This window comes from Fukomys damarensis, unplaced genomic scaffold (genome assembly GCF_012274545.1).
Source record: "Fukomys damarensis isolate Sample0158 unplaced genomic scaffold, DMR_v1.0_HiC HiC_scaffold_3, whole genome shotgun sequence".
Lineage (NCBI taxonomy): Eukaryota > Metazoa > Chordata > Mammalia > Rodentia > Bathyergidae > Fukomys > Fukomys damarensis.
In genome coordinates, this window is record NW_022900915.1 from 20778451 (window position 1) to 20798970 (window position 20520).

The 20520-nt window shown below is 34.6% G+C and overlaps 1 protein-coding gene across 1 annotated transcript; it reads right to left on the minus strand.

Annotated features, from left to right (window-relative positions):
• Positions 1–285: 285 nt before the first annotated feature.
• On the minus strand, positions 286–20517 carry Slc25a46 (solute carrier family 25 member 46). Its single transcript, XM_010607903.2, has 8 exons — positions 20136–20517; positions 17351–17393; positions 16265–16322; positions 14272–14349; positions 12172–12272; positions 8401–8457; positions 6763–6820; positions 286–2613 (listed from the first exon to the last, which is right to left on the minus strand). Exons 1-8 carry the CDS (start codon positions 20416–20418, stop codon positions 2035–2037), a joined length of 1257 nt encoding a protein of 418 aa, XP_010606205.1. The 5' UTR covers positions 20419–20517; the 3' UTR covers positions 286–2034.
• Positions 20518–20520: the final 3 nt, after the last annotated feature.

The window sequence follows — 20520 nt, forward strand, 5'->3', positions numbered from 1 at the left end:
GTTTCTCTGGTGTGAAAAGCTAAAAGTGTAAATAATGTTCATATAGTATAATTGAGAGCATGAAACAGGAAGAAAATGGCTAAAGGGGAAGTGGGAAGAGGAGGGGAAAGGAAATAAGGGAAAAGAAAGAATGTGATAAAAAGCAAAAAATGGAAACAAAGTCTTTGTAAATAGGGAAGGGTGAAGGGGGTGAAGGGAGGGTAGGGGTGTGGGGAAAAAACAAGAACCAAGATATATCATGTAAAGGTACAAGATCCCAATGATAAATGTAACTGTACTGTTTGCTTTAAATGTACCAATAAACTTTATGGAAAAAAATGGGGATAAGGATGAATAAATTTGAATAAATTATAACCGTCTAAGAAATATCTGGCAGTTCAAAAATATTAAAAACAATTTAAACCTCAATTGTTGGACAAAAATAAACCATACTCTAAAATATTACCCTTAAATATACAGTGTGATCATTGTATTTTTCCTTTTAGTGGAATTTAAATTTTAAAATGGAAAACAACATATTACAGTAAACGCACACCATAGTAAACATAGTTGTGACTTTTATGATGCTTTTCCAATTTTTTTCATATAACTATTTTGTTCCAACCATCCCCGTGACGCTAACAGGTAACACAAATGTCAGCCGGTATGCATTCTGTGTGGGAAACAACCCCGCAGTCACTGCCCTTCAGAGCACTAAACAGTTCATGATAAAACTGTGACCATCTTCTTGAAGAATGAAACTTTAAAATGTTTAATAATGGATCAGTCAAATGCATATCACTTTATTGTATAGTCTAACCCACCAAATTAAAGTTAGGGACAATTTTCTTTTTAATTAAATTGATTGTTCTTTTTTATTTGTTGAAATGTTCCCCCACATTCCACCCCAACTATACAAAATGCATGAATTGTTTGTTTCTTCAATATTCACCCAAATGTATTTAAAGAAAAAATGTTAAGGATATCTTGCTTTCCTCTTCAAGTATTTCTAGTTTGGAGAATGACACTTTAAGCAAAAACAGAGGAAAAATAAAATGAAGGTGTTATTTAATGAGTATATGTTAGGCAAAAGACACAAATCCTCAGCTGAAGTTTATCTCTTCTAAGTTAAGTTACTCAGAAGTGAAAGACAAATGACGTTTCTTTAAGTACACAATTTATAAATATGGAAACAGAAATAGCTGCATGATTATTTTACATACTTTCTGTAAGTGTGGCTCTAAAAATAGACTGACAATTCACATAACTAAGCAAACTGAACCCTGTAAATGTATAATAAATTTTAAGTGGCTGGCATTGAAGTGCTGGCTTTGTATGTGGTCACAGATGCTATAAATGTTTAAATCTTTGGGCATCTTGGCTTTTTGATGTTTTACTCTGGTGTTCAAGCAAAAAGTGTATGATTTCATTTTATGCAACAAGCTGATCTACAAGTGGAGAATTTGTAGGATAAAGGAAATTCCAAGTTATATATATGTACATAGATATAATACACATATACAACCATTAAAATAGTTAGAGGTAATGCAACATAAAACCCCTCAATGTCTGCTTACTGACAGCCAAATCTGATCCTTTTTCAAAAGTGACATAATTTATTTGTTTAAAAGTAAAACTTCACTGATACAGTGATGTTCCACTGCATTAAGGATAATATGCCAGTATCAATCTAGAAGATGAAATAACTATAGCAAATATTAAGGTCAGATAAAACAGATTCAACTCAATGAAACTTCATTTTATATTTGATGACAATTTTTTGCTTTCTCTTAGTATCATTTTTACTTCAGCTGCTAATTTTTAGTTCAGTTTACTAGTGCTGCACTAGCTAAAATTTTATTCTTAGGTGTTAGTTCTATTGAGCTTTTAAACTTGAAATTTTTTTTTAAAAGAAGAGCCAATACAATCAGTACAGACCTTTTCTACCAGTTTCACTTTCTAATCCATTTTTCCCCCCAGTACTTCACTTTTATCCTTTATAAATTTCATAGCAAATTATCCAGATTACATCTGGACTAACCAGTGATAGATATTTCAAATGCTATTTTGAAGAAGTGTAGAGTAAATAATTTTGGTAATCTGTAAGACAGCTGCATGTAATGTGTACTGTATTATAACAGCACCAAACCCTTTATAAAAACCAAGGACTCCTTCCTCCTGCTTTATAGTATTGATACAGTCTCTCATTCCCTCATACTGTGTATTAATTGGAAGCACTTCATAGCCAAGGTCTGTATTGTCAATTATTGTGCGTGTTCCTTGAATGTGAAGGCGGTGCAAAACTGTTTCCAGTGGAAAGAGAATAACATCAGAGCAAAGACTGGCAGCAAAGTTAGCAATAAGTTCTGGAAAATAAGCATCCAACATACTCTGCACAGGGCTACTGCTCTCAGCTAGGTGGCTATTGTAAGTCTTTCTCTTTAGAATTAGTAGGACAAACTTCTGAATGATTGAGCTGATGATGTAGTGAAGAACTCCATGCAGCACCGTAGGGAAGATCAAGGAAAGAAGAGGAAGGAGTCGTTTGCTATGAGGCACTCCCAAGCCTATCACCCTTCCGATTCCTTCTTTCACACATTCCAAAATGCCAGCATTGTCTCGAATTATCTCACTCTGAAATGAAAAAGATGAAATAAAACTTAACAGTTGCTTATTTTGCCACACAAAGAAGGAATCTTTCTAAGTCTCTTTTAAATTAATGTACTGGCTAAAGAAGAAAAACATCAATGATTCGCAGACTTCAACTATTCTCTAGGCATTCACCCCACCACCCCACAAAGTCTGGTAGCACTGAAGTCAGGAGGAATTTTTACTGGAGCAGGGAGATCAGGGAGGAGATACAGAGTTGTATACCTAATCTCATAGACCATCTCAGCATTCAGAAGCAACTACTTGATGCCTCAAGAACAACCTAGGGTTTCAGAGTCCTTAAACAAGAATTTAAATGCTGCCTCTATTACTTACTGGTTAAATAATCATTGCCAAGTTACTTAACTTCTCAGTGTAAGTGCACCATTGTACAGAAATGAAAATCAGTACCATCTACGGTTCGTGCAGAATTCTATTAAATGAAAAACAGGCCTGGTACCCAGTAGCACTCAGGAAACAGTCTTTTTATCATCTGAAAAGTCTGTCTTTTGTTTATTTTAGAGACAAGAATAAGAAAGTTTGTGATATGACTAAGCTCACTAGTGTAGACTTGTAATCCCAGCTACTAGGGAGGCAGAGGTCAGGCTGAGCAACTTAGTGAGACCCAGTATGAAAATTAAAAAGAAGAAGAAAAAAGGCTGAGGGTAAAGCTCAGGGGGCAAGCGCTCAGTGATGGAGTGCTTGCTTAGTCTGGGCAAGGTTTCTCAGTTCAATCCCCAGTACTAAAACCAACCAATTAATCAATCAGTCAGTCAATCTAAGCAAGTTTGTAGCAAACTGAAACGGACGAGAACCAAATTGAATTCAATGGTTAGGTTCAATGTTGACCTTATGGGGAAATTTGATTTGGTTCTCAACCAATTTGGTTTGTGATCAGAACTGTGGCAAGAATTCAGTCTGTGAAGTGAGATATCACTGTAATTCAACTGTAGTTTTAATATCACAAGCAACAGAAATGGCTTGATGCATTGCACTTGGTACATGAAAGAGAGGAGTGAAAAATGTCCAAGTATGTTGGCCACCGGTCCTGAAGAAATACTACTGCTGATGTAGTGACTTGGGAGAGTAGACTAAGAATGAAGAAATGTTAAGTATCAATCTAGCTTATGAGAAAAAGGCTCAAGCAGACCATATTATGAACATGGAACTCCTCAGTAAACAGATGATGTTTTAAACTGTGTGACTAAAATAAATTCACCAAGTTTACTAATTACTATGGTTTAGATGTCAAATGTCCTCCCAAAGTCTCAGGTATTCAGAGGTGAGGCTTTTGAAAGGTGGTTAGATTATCAGTGGATTAATAGCCACAGGGAGGTGGGTCCTGGTCAGAAAAGCTGGGTCCCAGGGGGGTGTGGCCTGAAAGATGTATTTCCTTTCTATGGTTTCCAAACTTCTGTTTCCTGACTGTCATGGGTTAAGCAGCTTTCCTCTTCTATGACCTTTTACCATGTTGTTTGTACCTTGGAGCCAACTAACCATGGACTAAACCTTCTGAAACGACGAGACAAAACAAACTTCTCCTCCATTAAGTTGCAAGTGTGAGGCATCCTTGTTCCAGTAATGGAAAAGTGACTAATCCACTAATTCATTTCTCTATCTCTTACCTTGGTCTCCTTCCCACTTCAATCTATATTTAAGACAATAACCAAAGAGAGCCTAATAAAGGCATAAGTCAGATTCTATTGGCTTTCTGCTCAAACCCACCACCTCTCTAAAAGGCTAAATTACTATAGTAACTTACAATGTCTTATGTCATTGGGCCTCTTTTACTATCCAACCCCAACTTCCATTCTCCCCTACCTTGTCTAATTAGCACCAATCATATCTGACTCCTTTCTATTCTTTGAAACACATATAGTACCATCCTACTAGAAGGACCTTGCACTTGCCTCCCTTCTACGTGTTATGTCCTTTGAGTTTTCCATGTTTTCTCAGCATTAGACTTTACTCAAATGTCATCTTTCTTCTTAGTGAGGCCTCTCCTAGGATCATCTTAACAAATATTAACCATTCTTCCTACCCATTACAAATCCTATTTGTCTTTTCTGCTTTATTTTTGCTTTCTTTAACACTTATCACCATCAAACATACTGTACTGGTATCCTGTTTATGGCTGCCTTTCTCATAAGCATACAAGTGCTGTGAGGACAGAACATTTATGTCTGTTTTATTTGTTGCTATATCCTCAGGGTGTACAAGTATGTGATAAAAACTGGCATTTGTGAATATTTGATGAAGAAAAAAAAGTTTAGCAGTTAAAGACAATGAAACAATAAAGCAAGGATACAATGTTCAAAGAGATCTGAGCTCCCCCAAAGGGGCAAAAAACCCACTGAGCTTGAAGTCAGAAGACAGATACTCCAAGAAGCTGGTTATGCAATAAAGGAAGAATCACAATGATGGCTTATGGGATAGCGGGGAGAAACAAACTCTGGACACTGTCATTGGAACTAACAAGTCATGATGGATGATCAGTTATAAAGGATGAAAAGAACAAAATAACAAGATCATCGAAAATTAAAAATTTTAATGAGGCTGAAGATAACAAAGTATCATTAATAGAAAGGAAAAAGATATTTAAATTGAAACTAATTTTCAGATTGATGAGTTGATTTTGAGATGAAAGATTAGAGCTGAAATGATTCATATGTGAAATGAGCTCTCTCAGAATAATCATTATAAAATGAAAAAGAGAGAGAGGATCAAAGATAAAGCCTTAAGATACAATAAAAGAGATAGTAGGAAAAAAAGGTTAATGAAAGATGATTTCAAGAGAGCAGAAATTTGGGAAAAAATGAAAGAATTTTACAATAGCAGACAAAAGGAGTCAAAAGGTGAGTGTTAATAAGTAGGGCATGGAGTAGGAAATACAAGGAGAGTCAGGTTAAAAACACTGAACAACAGTCACACACTGAACTGGAGACTTACACAAATACTTCAGCATGTAACTTTCAAAACTCAGTTATTAGAATAACATTACCATTTTATGGGTGAGAAATTAAGATTTTAAAAGGTTAAAAATGTATCAAAAGTAATAGATATAATTTACGTAGAGAAATGTGAACCTCACTGGAATCTGTTCTAAACTAAAACTTTTTCCCCCAATAAGTCAAGCAGTTTAGTTTTCTTTAAATAATTTTATGCTATTTTTTCATTATTTTTAAGATGAGGATATCTTACTGAGTGACCACTGTAAATTCTTTAGTACTACACAAAGGCATTTAATTTTTTCTTTTAACAGAATACCAAATGCAAGAGCAAAGAAAGGAAATTATGTTTGAGTTACAAGATGTTATCTTCAGTTAACTGAAATCAGTTCTAATAGAAAAAAAACCCCACAAGATTAACAATGGGATCAGCAAAGAAATGAAGAGGAAAAGAATAATTAGAAAGACTAATTTAGTAGAGGTTTTTCTAGAGAAGGCATTTATATATACTGAAGAAAAAAATACTACAGGATCTGATGTTGGAAATAGAAAATAGGTGCATATACAAGTAGACTGTGCATAAAACTACCTCCATCTTATGGTTTTAAATGCAGAAAGTATATAGTGAGCTGCTGTATGAATTTAATTAATGTACTTAATGCGCCACCCTGTGGTTAAAAATAGTTAAGACAAGCAGACAGAAATTAAGGTTAGAGGCAAATTGCCTAAACTTTCTAGTAGTTATCACAGCAAGGGTATCAAATAATGGTTTAAAAGTACTGTCAGTAAGGTACTTATGAGTACCACATACACACTGCTAGGATGTCCAGCTTATACTCAGATAATTAATATAATGCACTAGAGGCTATCACCATCACCATCTACACATAGGGCTTTAAAGTTTATATATTCTTTGTATGCACATGTCACAAGTTGGGCTGTGACATATCAAAATGAAGAATATAGCTGCTTATAGGGAAGGGAGGAAAAGGATTAAAACTCTAAGTGTGACCTAAGTTTGCAATGGAAATATACACATCATCAATGTGATACATGTATGGTATTTGTGAAATACATATTTTTAAAGAATGCTGTTTTAAATTGTTCTGCTAGTCATACATATAAAATATACTGAGCATTCAAAAAATATTTAACTAAAAAATTTGACAACACAGAAATAGCTCACCTGGACTGTTTCAATTAGACTTGCTGAATAAAAAGGCATTGCCACAATATAAGTTAGGCTGTAGAAATTAAAACAGATTTATCAGCATACTGAAACAAAATGTTAATAGATTTTTTAATATCTACATTCATATTTCAGCATTATTTATATTCAAGTTATAATGACCTTTCTAAGATTTTCAACTATGAAGACTTCTGGCTCTAATATGAATTTCAGAAGCCTCTAACATAGGATGCTTTCTTCAACAAAGATGAACACAGGGACAGCCTTTACAATAAAACAGATTTTATCATAAGACAATAAAATGTAGGATAATTAATAGTTCACTGTTTAAACATCAAACTGGATAGAGCTAACAGAGCCTATAAATCTGATGCTTACAATTTAGGAGGAGGGATCTATTCCACAGCTTGCCTTTTTAGTGATATTTGAACAAGTTTACTTTCCTGCTATTATCCTATTGTTGATTCCCAGATTTCCCATCCAGTAGAGTTAGGTCAGCCTTCAACAGTGGGTGAAGTCCCCATTTACTGTTAAAAAACAATATTGTACAGCTTTGCAAAGTTGTTTCCTATCATCAAATATTTAGACATAGTGAATTACAACTTTGCAAGCCTGCAAAATATAGTTATTTAAAATCATATCAAAGTGGGACTTACCTAACCCTTATGGGCCAGGTCCTGGTAAGTAGTGGTTTTCAAGCTGAATGGAACATCACTAAGTAATAATGTGCTAGAATGCCCCATAGAGGGAGCCAGCAAGCTGGGGGGGATTTCCAATTCACAATCTTTAAAAAAAATTAAAAAATGAAGAGTAAAATTCTAATCTACAAAAATGATTACTGTTGTAAAATCACCAAGTGCCTTTAGGACTTCATTTCAATGTCACCCAAGTTTTAACTCTGCTCATCATCATATAAACAGATTTACAGATCTGTTTAGTAATAAAATACAGGTTGAGTATCCCTTATTAGAAATGCTTAGGGTCAGAAGTATTTCAGGTTTGGTAATCTTTCTTTCTCTGATTTTGGAATCTTTGCATGTACATCCTTGGGATGAAACCCAGGTCTAAACATAAGATTCATTTATGCATCATATATACCTTATGCACATAGCTGAAGGGAAATTTACGATATTTTTAGATTGGTTTCATTTTGACTATGAACCATCACATTTGGAGAGGTATGGAAAATTCATTACAAAAGTTTTAGATTTTGAAGCAGTTTGGCTTGGGATGCTCAACCAGTGATAACACTTTTCTCAGAAATTTGGGCTAAACAAATCGAAGGTCTTTGCTAATGTCCTATGAATGCAAGAAAAAGAGGGCTGATTCTAGCTTTTCATATTAGTAAGAATTATTTTAAGGATCACATGCATTTCTGGATTTTAGTCTTTCTTTCTTTGTACTGGGGATTGAACTTGGGACCTTGCGCTTCCGAGGCAGGCGGTGGAACCACTGAGCTAAATCCCCAGCCCAGGATTTTATTCTTAAACTCTATGTCAGTTGCCTTTTGAAGATTTATTCCCATAAATATTTCATTCTAATTTTCTTCACTGTATTTATTAGTAAATTTTTTTAAGTTCTAAAGCTACAAAATTAATGAAAATTTCCAATTAAAATGTCATTTTTGATACTTACGCTTTCAATAGAAGGTGTTCACCTATTTGTTTAGGATTCCATTTGTGTGAAACCTCCCTAAAATGTAAAAATAAACTCAAATTGAACAAAAGCCATCTTATTTAAAATGCAAAAGAGACCTTTCCTTATATTTATTCTCTACCACTTTATGAAATGGGTACTTTACTAAGATCTAGAAATTTAATTTCCCATATTTAAATGATTCAGAAAAGTAAAAATGTGATACATTTTTTGTATATTTCATTATAAATACCAAACATGTAAATATATTTGGTTTTCTAATTTCAAGCAAAAGCTACCATGGCAAATGAATAACAAAACTGTTTTGGTACCAGGGATCGAACTCGGGTCTTTGTGCTTGTGAGGCAGGCAGTGGCCCCAATGAGCTAAATCCCTGGCCCACAAAATTTAAAAAATTGATTAGGATACTTTTCTCAAAACAGTCTACTTTTCCATTGACAGATTAAATAAATATTCCTATGTAGTCAATACATACAAGCAATAAAATCTAAAGTAATTCTATATCTAAGTAGACATGGTCAAATATCTGTCCTCTTGAACAAAAAAACAAACAAAAACAGGGCCAGGGATTTAGCTAGTGGTGCTGCCGCCTGCCTCACAAGCGCAAGGTCACAAATTCAAACCCCAGTACCAAACAAAAAACAAAAACAAAAACAAAAACATCTTCCCTTAACCCAACCCAAATCTTTCATCTTCTTATTACCTCCCTTCATCTACTTTCTTCATACCCAACTTTCTAAACTTAACTGTTTCCACATTCCAACTTCCCATTCACCTCAAAACCCAGTACCCCGTTATCCTATAAAATAGCTCTCACTACATTCCCCAAAACCTCTGCCTCACTGAGTCCAAAAGGCATTTTCAGCATGTATCTGATTTGAATTTCAACAGCCATCAGCTCAGGTACTGTCATTCCTCTGTGGTTCTTGAAGCAGTTTTTGACCCTGAATTCCACCAGCCCGTACTATTCTGGTTTTTAGCCTCCTTTTTGGTATTACTTTCTGAATTCTTTGCAGGATCATTTTTCTTAATCAGATACCTACTGCTGGAGTTTCTAAAGGCTCAGGCACTCTGCTTTGCTTACTCCATTTGGTATACTAGGCACTTTCAAGAGTACAGCTTGAAAATCTCTCAAGTTTAACTTCTACTGACTTTTCTATATACATGCCTTATATCATTTGCTTACTGACAATTCCACCTGGATATGAAAAAGGATCTGAAAATGAACCAAACTAGAGAAAAAAATCAAATTTAAAGTATCTCTTTTAGTGTTCTCTATTTAAGACTTGTTAACCATAAAGGAGTGGACCGAATTTAAGGAATTCAAGGACTATTTCATTGTGTTTGAAACAGTTGAGTATTTAAAAATAAGTGAATTCAGAGGAATCATTTGGAGAAAAAAAGCAAGATGTTTATATTGCACAACCATAAACATGAAATGACTCAAAACTAAGTAGAATTTCAACTTGAGTTTTGTGAGAGATTAGTGTATAAGTAGCCTTGGTTACAGGCGCTCCTACCTCATGTTAATGATATGAGAAAGGTCACAAGCCAATAAAAGGAAGGATCCTCTGGGGTAGATTAACAACAGGTGGTCTAACTCACTTCAATTGGGCAATGGCTAGGGAGGGGATGGGAGATGATGACAGTAAAGAAAGAGAAGGCAGGCGATGATTGTGGGTCATATACATTCTTTTTTTTTTTTTCCTTGTTGAGTTTATTGGTACATTTTAGGAATAGAGTACAGTTACATTCATTATTGGGATCTTGTACCTTTATATGACAGGTATTGGTTCTCATTTTTTCCCCTTGTCCCTGCCCTCCCTTCACCCCCTCCACCCCTCCCCATTTACAAACATTTTATTTCCATTTTGTCATTTTCTCATATTTTTTTCCTTTCCCTTATTACCTTTCCCCTACCTTTCCCATTTCGCAATGCCTTTAGCCCTTTTCTTCCTATTTCACATTGTCAATATCTCATTAGGATCTTATATTATACATTCTTAAAAAAAGAAATGCTACTGGGAAATTATTACATAAGGTCGTTGACTTCATAAGCACTAGAGACCAGTTGTATTTCTCTGAGGTGACCATAATCAGTATAAAAATAAATAGTGGCTAATCCACACTGTTACACCTGATCTAATAATCATTTGCAGTCTAGAAGAAACTGGTAATGTCAACTAATTGCTTTGAGTCGATGCTTTGGATTGTTTTGTTTTGCCATGGCTATACTTTCTCCCAAGAAAGGTCACAACCCTACCCAAAGAAGAATACCTAAAAAAGAAAAAGAATAATGGCTTATTATCAGATTCTGGCTTTGATTAGATTATTCAGATAATGGCTCTCATCACAAAATAATAATAATGTCTGTTGATTACAAAGCCTGAATTTCTAGAAGCCATCTTTAATACCACCCCCTTTTTCATCTACTATTCTTCTTTGATCATCAAGTTCTATCAATTTTACCTAAGTATTTTTAAAAACTGTCCATTTACCTCAATTCAAAAGACACTATCCTGGTCCTTGATATTATTTCTCAGTTTGATTATTTTTATAAAGTACTAGGATGTCTCCTTTTATCCATTTTGGCCTTCCTTTAATCTCATTTTTGCTAAAATGACCCTCTGAAAACACAAATCTGATTCCATTGACTATACTCAAAACTCTTTTGCATTCTTAAAGTGACCTACAAAATCATGCACAGTGTGGCTCGCACCTATTTCTTCAACAGTATCTTATATCCCATTCTACCTCGCCCTCTGGCCCGCAGCCACATGAGCCCTAGCTCCAGTACTTGGACTCTCAATCCTCTGTATTCCACAGCACATTCACACAAACAGGTGAGTACGTCCTTTGCACTCAGATTAAGTATAATGCTACTGGGAACCCTATGATTCTCAGAGAACCACATTCTTTCCAATCGGAGAACAAATTTCTATTTGTAATTACCCTGTTTGTTTTGTTCCACAGCTCAAAACCTCCTCATTTTGGCCTAGTAAAATTCCACAAAGTCTGCGAGCACCCAGTCATCTTTTATTTTTTATTCTACCAATCAAGTACAACTTTGATCAAAATATCCCTATACTAAAAAATAAAATAAAATAGAAATGCCCTAGATTTCCAACTCCATAGAGAATAAAACATTATAAAATTATATTCATACTTCAGCATTTCAGCTTCTCTTCCTAATATTCTACCCAATACATATACAATATTCCAGGACTAAGTCACTTCTTTCTATTAGCTAAATTGTCTAAATTCCCTAACACTGGACATTCTGTCACCCCTTCTTGGAATGATCTCTTTTTCGGTCAAGTCAACTCTTATTCATAATTCAAGATCTAGCTTAAATTTCAGTAATTTTTAAAAATCCTTACCAATAACTCCAGGTACAGTATCATTTAGCCTCTGAAGGGGATGATTTAATTGTAGCATGACTAATACAATGTATTATAACCAAACTGGTTACACAAAGAATAGGAATTGTTCACATACTCAAATTTGTTCCTGAGTTGGTACTTGCTGGCAAATAGCAGAAGCTGAAAAATTATATCTCAGCAGATACTAGAACGTGAAGCATTTTTCACACACGAATTCAACAAGATATAATTAATGGCATAATTCTGTCATACTTGATAAGACATAATTCTGTCTTAGCTTCTACAAATAAGTTTCAGATTTAAAGAGCTTTTATAGATTTTTCTTATGTATTATAAACTAATGCTGAGGAAATGCCAAAAAAGGTACCTTGGCAAAGGTGTGAATTCACTAATTATGCCTTCTGCTCCAAGTGTGACTCCTTGGACAATGAATGTACTTCCCATTCCTTTCCAGAGGGCTCTGGGTCCCTAAAATTAACAATATTTTCTGTTATTTCTGCAAATGCCTAAATAATAGATACAAAAAAAGATCTTAATAAAACTTGATTATAGATAAATATGCATTTTTCTAATAGAAATGTTTTAGACAACTGTAACTAAATGGATTTGCATCATTGTTTTTATATTTGTTAGGTGGCCAATATTAAGGCCAAGATGAACACTCTAAATGGACACCCCTAAAGATTAATTTATTAAATATCTCTAATATCTATATATTAAATCCTTATAGTCCTGCCCTATGGATGACCCAGAGGAATTTCAAAATTTATATATCCACATATAACTTAATCCTATCTATTCATACCATCCCAATTCTGTCCTTCTCTGCTGTATTTTCTATTTCCCTAGATGTCATCTTCACCATCCTATGTCTAAACTGTATATCTGGATAACATTTTTCTCACTATTCCCATCCAAGCAGTCACCAAGTTCTATAAGCTGTGCTCTCTGTCTTGCAAATCCATGTTCTTTTCTTCAATAGTCTTCTCCCTTTTCAAAATACCAGTAGTGAAATTCCTATTCTATTTATTTATTTTCTCTTAAATTCTTTTATTCATACATTTTAGGTATACAATATATTTACATTCATCATTGTGAACTTGTACTTTTACATGATGTATCTTGGTTCTTACTTTTTCCCCATTCCCCTGGCCTTCCTTCAATGCTTCTGCCCCTCCCTATTTATAAATAGAAATAAAGCCTATTCTATTTATTTATATATTAAGTAACAACATAAAAACACACTCAAAATAAGTCATAGAGTATCAGAGACAAAGTTATATCCCAATTTCCTGGCAGAAGTTTCCTACTGATCTTCAAAGACAGAAGTATATCTCTGTGTGTATGTACAGATATAGAAATGCTTTTATTTTGTTCACTTTTTTTTTTTTTCGGTACCAGGGATTGAACGCAGGTCTTTGCACTTGCAAGGCAGGCAGTGGAACCTCTGAGCTAAATCCCTGGCCCCTATTTTATTCACTTTTAACAGGTAAAGCTAACTGGAGCAATTGAAAAAAAAGGGATTATTTCATAGCAGTATACACAGAGCTACCTTCTTTTTCAAAAAGGTACATGGTGCTTTGCTAAATAAATATACCATAATTATTTCAATGGTACTCTATGGATAAACATTTAAAATTTTCCAATTTCATTATATGCAATGCCACAACATCCTTCTGTCACATTATTGCATATTTACGTACACATTAATGTGGAAAAAATCCTACAGTGAAATAAGTCAAAGAATATGCACATTTTAAATTTTGATGGACATTGCCAAACAACTCATGAGTAACTTTGCTCATTGCTAAAATCCATCAATGATACTTTTAGCTGTTAAAATTAAGTGTGCAGTTCTTGTAAGGTTATTGTTGGTATCCTGCCTACTTCTCTAGTTTTCATCCTTAACCTCTGCTCCAAGCTCCCATGATAATGCACTAAGTCCATTCTCAAACATTACAACTTCTTCTCTTCTATCTTTGCACATCTACTTATAAAACCTTTTGTCCACCCCTGGCATTATGTAAACTTAACAATAAATATACAACTCAATGTCCCTTTTCCCAAAGTTTTCCCCACCGATATTCTGTGCTCAATGCCAGTTTTGACGATACCACTCTTCTACATTCTGACGGCATTTTATACTTCCAATGTTGCATCTTCTTATACCACAATCTTCTGATGAAGTTTTTGTTTACAAGACTAAATTATAAGCCTCTTAATAACAGAGACATATTCACAGCAGCTGCTAAATTCTTGGACCTTGCATAACTCTATAATTCTGTTAAGTTAATTAAATAAAATTTTGGAAGATTTCAAAAGGCATCATAACTATGAGCCATTAGGTTTACTATAAAAGTTAAGATATTTTTGCTAACCAAATTAAAGGAATTATTCTTACTTTAATGATTGCTAACTCAGATGACAATTATATATAGCTTTACTAGACCCACAGACTCACTCTTACCTGAGTTTTGTTGAAGCTGTACATAATGTTGATGACTGTAAATGGAGTGAGATGATAATGCCGAGCATGGTAATTAACCTGCAAAAAAGATACTATGTATTTTTTTCTGTTCTTTCGTCAAGAAATAATAAAGCCATGAAAAATATTGCAGGATAAAGAAGTTAAATTCTAAACTCAAATAAGTTATACATAAGCAAAATTAATTTTGAGTGTTCCAAGTCTTTCAAAATAAGACATACATTATTAGATAAATATAATATGAAAATGAATGCATCACATACATAGTAATGTAGATAATATAACAAGAGGTCTTGACATTTGTATCTAATAAAACACCACTATTATATCTCCCTACTCATGCTCCCTCTAGGCAACCATTTTACAAAGTCCTGTATATGTTGTAATCAATGAGTAAATTATGAAATCAGTAAAGAGTCAAAACAATACACATTGGATCACAATGTAATATTATCACTATGTAAAATATGTATGTCTGAAATATACTGTTCTGGGGGATATATACTGCTAATGCTATGTTCATTTCTCTTTACACACTTATTTTTCAGTGCTATGCAAAAAGAATTGGCAAAGATTTATATTGTTTTGCACTCTAATAGCAAACAAATATGGAATGAATTATTTTGCAAAAAGGAAAATTACATGATAGCAGTATTTGCTAAACTGTGGGTAACTGATTCTCCAGGACTTTTACTCTATCAGAGGATTAAGAAGTTCAAAATTATATTTATTCTTAATGATGCCAAAGTATTTCTCTGTGTTGATATTGTGACTGATGGTTCAAAAGCAATGGTGAGTAAAACTGTAAGCTCACAAATTAAAGCAGTTGCATCAAATTATATACATTTTAAAATTTATTGTGTCCTTCACCCTGCATATTCACAGGAAGAAAAAGTAATCACTTAAGAATATCCTTGATACAGCCAGGGATTTAGCTCCGTGGTTCTACCACCTGTGCAAGGTCCCAAGTTGGGTCCCTGGTACCAAAATTAAATAAATAAAATAAATAAATAAATGAATATCATTGATAAGGCATAAAAATGCTAATTTTATGAAAACTTGACCCTGAGTACATATCCTCTTTCCAATATCCTGTGTGTTAGTAATTAATCATAGGATATAAGATGCTGTTGTTAGGGAAAGCTCTTCTATGCTTAAATTGCAAGGCGATGTAGCCATTTTTTTCATGGAATACCATTTTTACTTGAAAAACTCACTGGCAGACTATAGTTATTCATATTTCAGACAGACACGTTCTAACAACTGAACAAAATTAGCTTGTTGATTTAAAAACACTAAGCTTCAGTATTTTTTTCAATAAGTTTGGATTTTCAAGTAACATAATTTTGGGAAATCTGTATCTACCATCAAAAAAACAAAATAATTAAGACTTCTGGTGCAATCAGCTGTACTTTCAATGAAGATGACATTTTTGATACTGTATAATCGAATACTGTTAACATCTGGAAGATTTATATATCTTGGTGAATCAATACTCTTAACCAATACATGGTAAAAATAACCATTCAAAACATTTAAATCAATGTAGTCTTTTTAAGGTAGAGTATAAAAAATTAATGTGGTTTCAGGTTTCACACTGCAAATAACCTTTAGCGAGTGTTGGTGTAATTCCAAAAAATACCCACAGTTGATTGTCAACTCCTGTTATGCCACACATTAAAGAAATCTGCAAACCATAAAATGTTATTTTCATAAATAGGCCATTGTTAGCATCTAAAGTGATTATTTTGATGAAATTAACACATTAAAATCTCCCCACTTTTCACTTCCGAAATGGCAAGTATCAATAAAAATGACCAATATAATGCCAAGGTCATAGGAATTCTTAATAATTTCTAAGATATTAATGAGGTCTTCATATCAAATAGTTTGAAAAGGTTACATGTTTTCTTGTTATTTATTTGAATCCTGCACTTGAAATCAGGATCAGGACTGTCAAGAGAATTTTATTTACCTGACATTGGCGGCGTAGAACTATGCAAGGATGAGCCAGTACATTTTCTGTGAAGAGACTAGATAAAATAATTTATGTATACATGTGTCTATACACAAATTTTTTTACATATATTTCCACATTATTTTTTAAAATAATTCTGACATTGCCTGAAGAATCATGCATTAACAAATAAGAGTATAAGGATGAGAAAACAGCTCTGTATGTTTAACATGGGAATTGCTACATCATCTAATTTCCATTTCTTTCCAAAAATGTTCTATGAACAAAGTTCCTAACAGCAAAACTATCTACTTCTAGGAAACAAAACTGTAAAAAATTTTACTTTGATATACTTATCATTTAAATTACAGGATTTTTAATGGTCATGTTAATTAACTGTCTCATATATCAAATATTTTTTTTAAATGTGGGTTTAAGCTCTAATAGTAAAATATACATACATGCACATATGCACTCAAATATAGATAAATATCATAAAATTAGAGCATTCAGTATAAAAAGTGAGACTAAAAAGATTAACTTGCAAAATGAAAAGCTTGTATTTTATTTATATTGACATTAACATCCTCAGATTTATGCAAATAAATCTTTTTTCCAGTTCAAAATGAAAGTCATTCCAGGACAAAATATAAACCCTGCACAAGTCCATATGAAACTGCATTCACCAAAAATCACAGTAATTAAGATCGATGATTTTTCTTAAATAAAATGATCATTAGGAATAAAGAGATATAAAGCTGATCACCAAATGCTGATGCTGTTAAGTATCTTAGTAGCATTCAGATATTTAGAGAGAAAGCTCAAGGCACAATTTTTTTTTTTGGTTAACATGGAGATATGATTATATTTGATTATATTCTTCCAATAGATACATAAGAGTTGTTATAATACTCATTACACAATTGTTTATGAAGTTGAATTACCAGTGTCTACCATCACTGGAAGTTACTGATTTTAAATTATGATAATTTTTCTACAAAATATTATGTAATATTTAATCTGCTGCTCCAAAAAACCATTTAAATACTAATCATTTAATATTATAAATTAAACAAAAACTCTAAATGAAAACTTAAACATTACCTTGCAAGTCCAATACCAAAGCCAGCAAATCTATTCAACTGTTCTAAAATAAAAAGAATAAGATTAGTCATGACCATTATTTAGATTTCTTATAAAAACAAAAAAGATTCGTCCCATATCACTATGTTGTTCAACTAAACTTCAAGTCAAATTCTAATAGAAGCCAGAGGGTTAATCTGAATTAGTGAAGTACTCTGGATGGATGGGTGGGAAGGTCATTTGGCCAGTTACAGAACAACTGCTCTTTAACTCTAACTGATTCTTACCATATAGGGATGTGGGTCCAGAGTTCATAAGTTGTGACTTTTTTTTCAAAAATGATATTCTTGTATATAAACAAATCTTCCAATTTTCAAGTATTGGCACTGGTAATTATTTTAAAAAGTTTTAAGCTTTGTGTGGGCTAAATCAAACAAGTATGCAGATACAATGTACAGATTACCAGTGCTAGTGCCTGAACCCAGGGCCTTCACAAAAGCTACATCCTCAGACCTTTTTTATTTTGAAACAAGGTATTACTAGGTTGCTAAATTGCATAGATGGCCTCAAACTTGCAGTCCTCCTGCCTCAGCCTCCAAAAGCACTGGAATTACAAAGAAATTATCAGCCTTCAACACCTGACTGTCATCAAAAATTTCTTCTATGTTACCCATGACTGATATTTATGTCAAAATCTTGACCTCTCATGCTGTAAAACTAGTTATCCACTGTTACTGATGACAGAGCACCTTGTTAAACCAATAGCTCCAAGTAAAACACCTCAAAATTATTAATTTGAAAAAGTACTTAGTATCACCTAAATGGGTAAATGGAACTCTCTTCTTCCAAGTTTTTAAATAGTCTTAGAGTAGCTGTTTAGTTCAGTCTCTATGACAGGTGAATGGATACCTATGTGCTGTTACTAAGGCATTTTAGTAGTGCTACTGAAAAAGTTGTTATTTAATACTTGTAAGAACTGCATCAGCTCCAGTTGGTAACACTGTTAACAGCTGGTATTCATATGTTAAGAGAAACCCATTCTCGTTGACTAAAGAACTCAAAAATCATAATGGTAAACTATCACAACCCCAGAGGACTACAAGTTAAATATCAGCTATAACACAATTTTTACTAGACAATCTCCCCATCCTCCTTTTCTATGTCTTAACTACTCCCTTACAGTGAGAAGGTGCCCATGTGAGCATATTCCTCTGGGAAACTGCTTCACCCCAATTGAAATACTGTACTGGGGCCTTCCCCAAAGCTCCATCCCAACCCTTGAAAGACCTACAAGTTGCAGGGGAGGGGGGCACTTCTTTTGCCATGTTAAGGCACTTTCTTCCTTTCGGCTTTTACCCATTTTTGAATATACAGATCACCCCAGCATATTAAGAGAATGTTATTGACATTTTCTGGAAGGTGTTAAAGAGGTTTACTATTGGTGACTGTGTAAGTTTCTCAAGTGGCTGTCCTTGTACGAAAGTTACATTTACCTGCCTGACAACAACTGCAAAATAAACCCCTGGTTTTATTAAAAAATCTCTTTTTAATCATCAAAGCATATCTTTGGAAAGATTAAAAACATGAACTTTACTGCCAAAGAAGGTAAATGTGTAGCAATTATATATGAAGTTTGAATTATTTAGTATGACTAATAAAAGCTTTCTAGTATTCTGAGATCAGTACAATAGAAAGAAAATTGTAAGACTCAATAACTAACAGTGCTCTCTTGGGTAGCACATATGCAAATAGCTAACAGTATGACTCTGGAATAAGTCAATGATCTTCCTTCACATCCTCCATTGTTTAGTAATTTTTAAAGTTTTTCCTAGTTAATGAAAATCAAATATTACTGTTCTTCCAAGTCAAAAATCAAGAAAGTTAATATAAAGCTGGTATCCAGGATGATACATGATATTTTATGGTACTTGTGTAACTACTCTATTGTACTAATTTCAGGAGAATGGAAAGAGGCACATATTTACATTTTTATAAATAAAATAATGCTAAAATAACTATATCATGTCGTGTTGTAATTAAAACACAGATCTCTCCATCCTACAAAGAATAATTATGTCTTGGTTCCAAAGACCTATCTTGAAAGTGTACTAGTGTTTGTTTTGCGTGAGAATAGCGGGAGAAGAGAAAATTAAAGGCAGGAAAATTTCTAGATTGGGAATTTGATAAACATTTAACTCCCAGGTTTAAGAGTAAGGAAACGAATATTTTATTTGCCTATTATGAATCCCATAGTAGGTGTTACTCGATTCACTCAGTTTAACACTTGAAAATAAATGCTAACAGTTATTCTACAGGTTTTAACGATGAGAAAACCGAGGCTCTGAGGTTAGGAAGTCAGTCGTTCAGTGTACAAGAGGTACAGCCAGGTAGATTCCAAATTTACTAGTGCTGAAAGCTTCTCTTTCAGAACACGAAGCTACAATGAAAATAATTAAATCAAGAAAATACAGACGCCAAAGTGAATTGGGTGACAGCAAATAATCCAATTTCCTCCTTTCCTGACTCATACTATAAGCTCTAACACTATACAACCCCTAAAAATTCCTACTATGCCTCCTATGGCTAAAGCAGATGCCTCATTTAGAGAGAGCCCAGTGAACAAATTTGTGAGGAAGGAGGAGGCCCGCTCCAGGCACAGAGGACGAAAGGAGGGCAGAGTGTGTGGCGCGCGACAGTCCCAGAAGGAACCAGGGCGGGACCATCGCACTGTTTCCGGGGTCTGCAGGCTGTGGGACGCGGCTCCGCCACCCGACCGCCACCCCTAGGGCCCGGCCCGCGCGCTCACCACTGCTCTGTGCCTGCACGCCGCCGCCGCCGCCGCCGGGAAAGGTTTCCTCAGCCGGGCCCTCGTACGGGGTGGAGGGGGAGGGCACGCCGTAGGGCGGGCTCTTCTCAGCCCAGTGCAGGTTGCGGCTGCCCGGGATGTCTGGGGGAGTCGTCACCCAATGGCCTAGGTCCGACCCGGAGCTGAAGGACCTTGCAGGGAAAGCGACTCCAAAGCCCTGCTCGTCCCGGGCACCACCCCGATAGCCCAAGCCATCGAATCCCTCTGGGCGCCGCGGATGCATCACAGCCGGGGCAGGATGAGGTGAGCCCACCGCAGCTGGGGCTACGGCGACCTAAGGCCACACAGTTTTCTCCGCTAGACAGCCGCGTCCCGGGAATTCTGA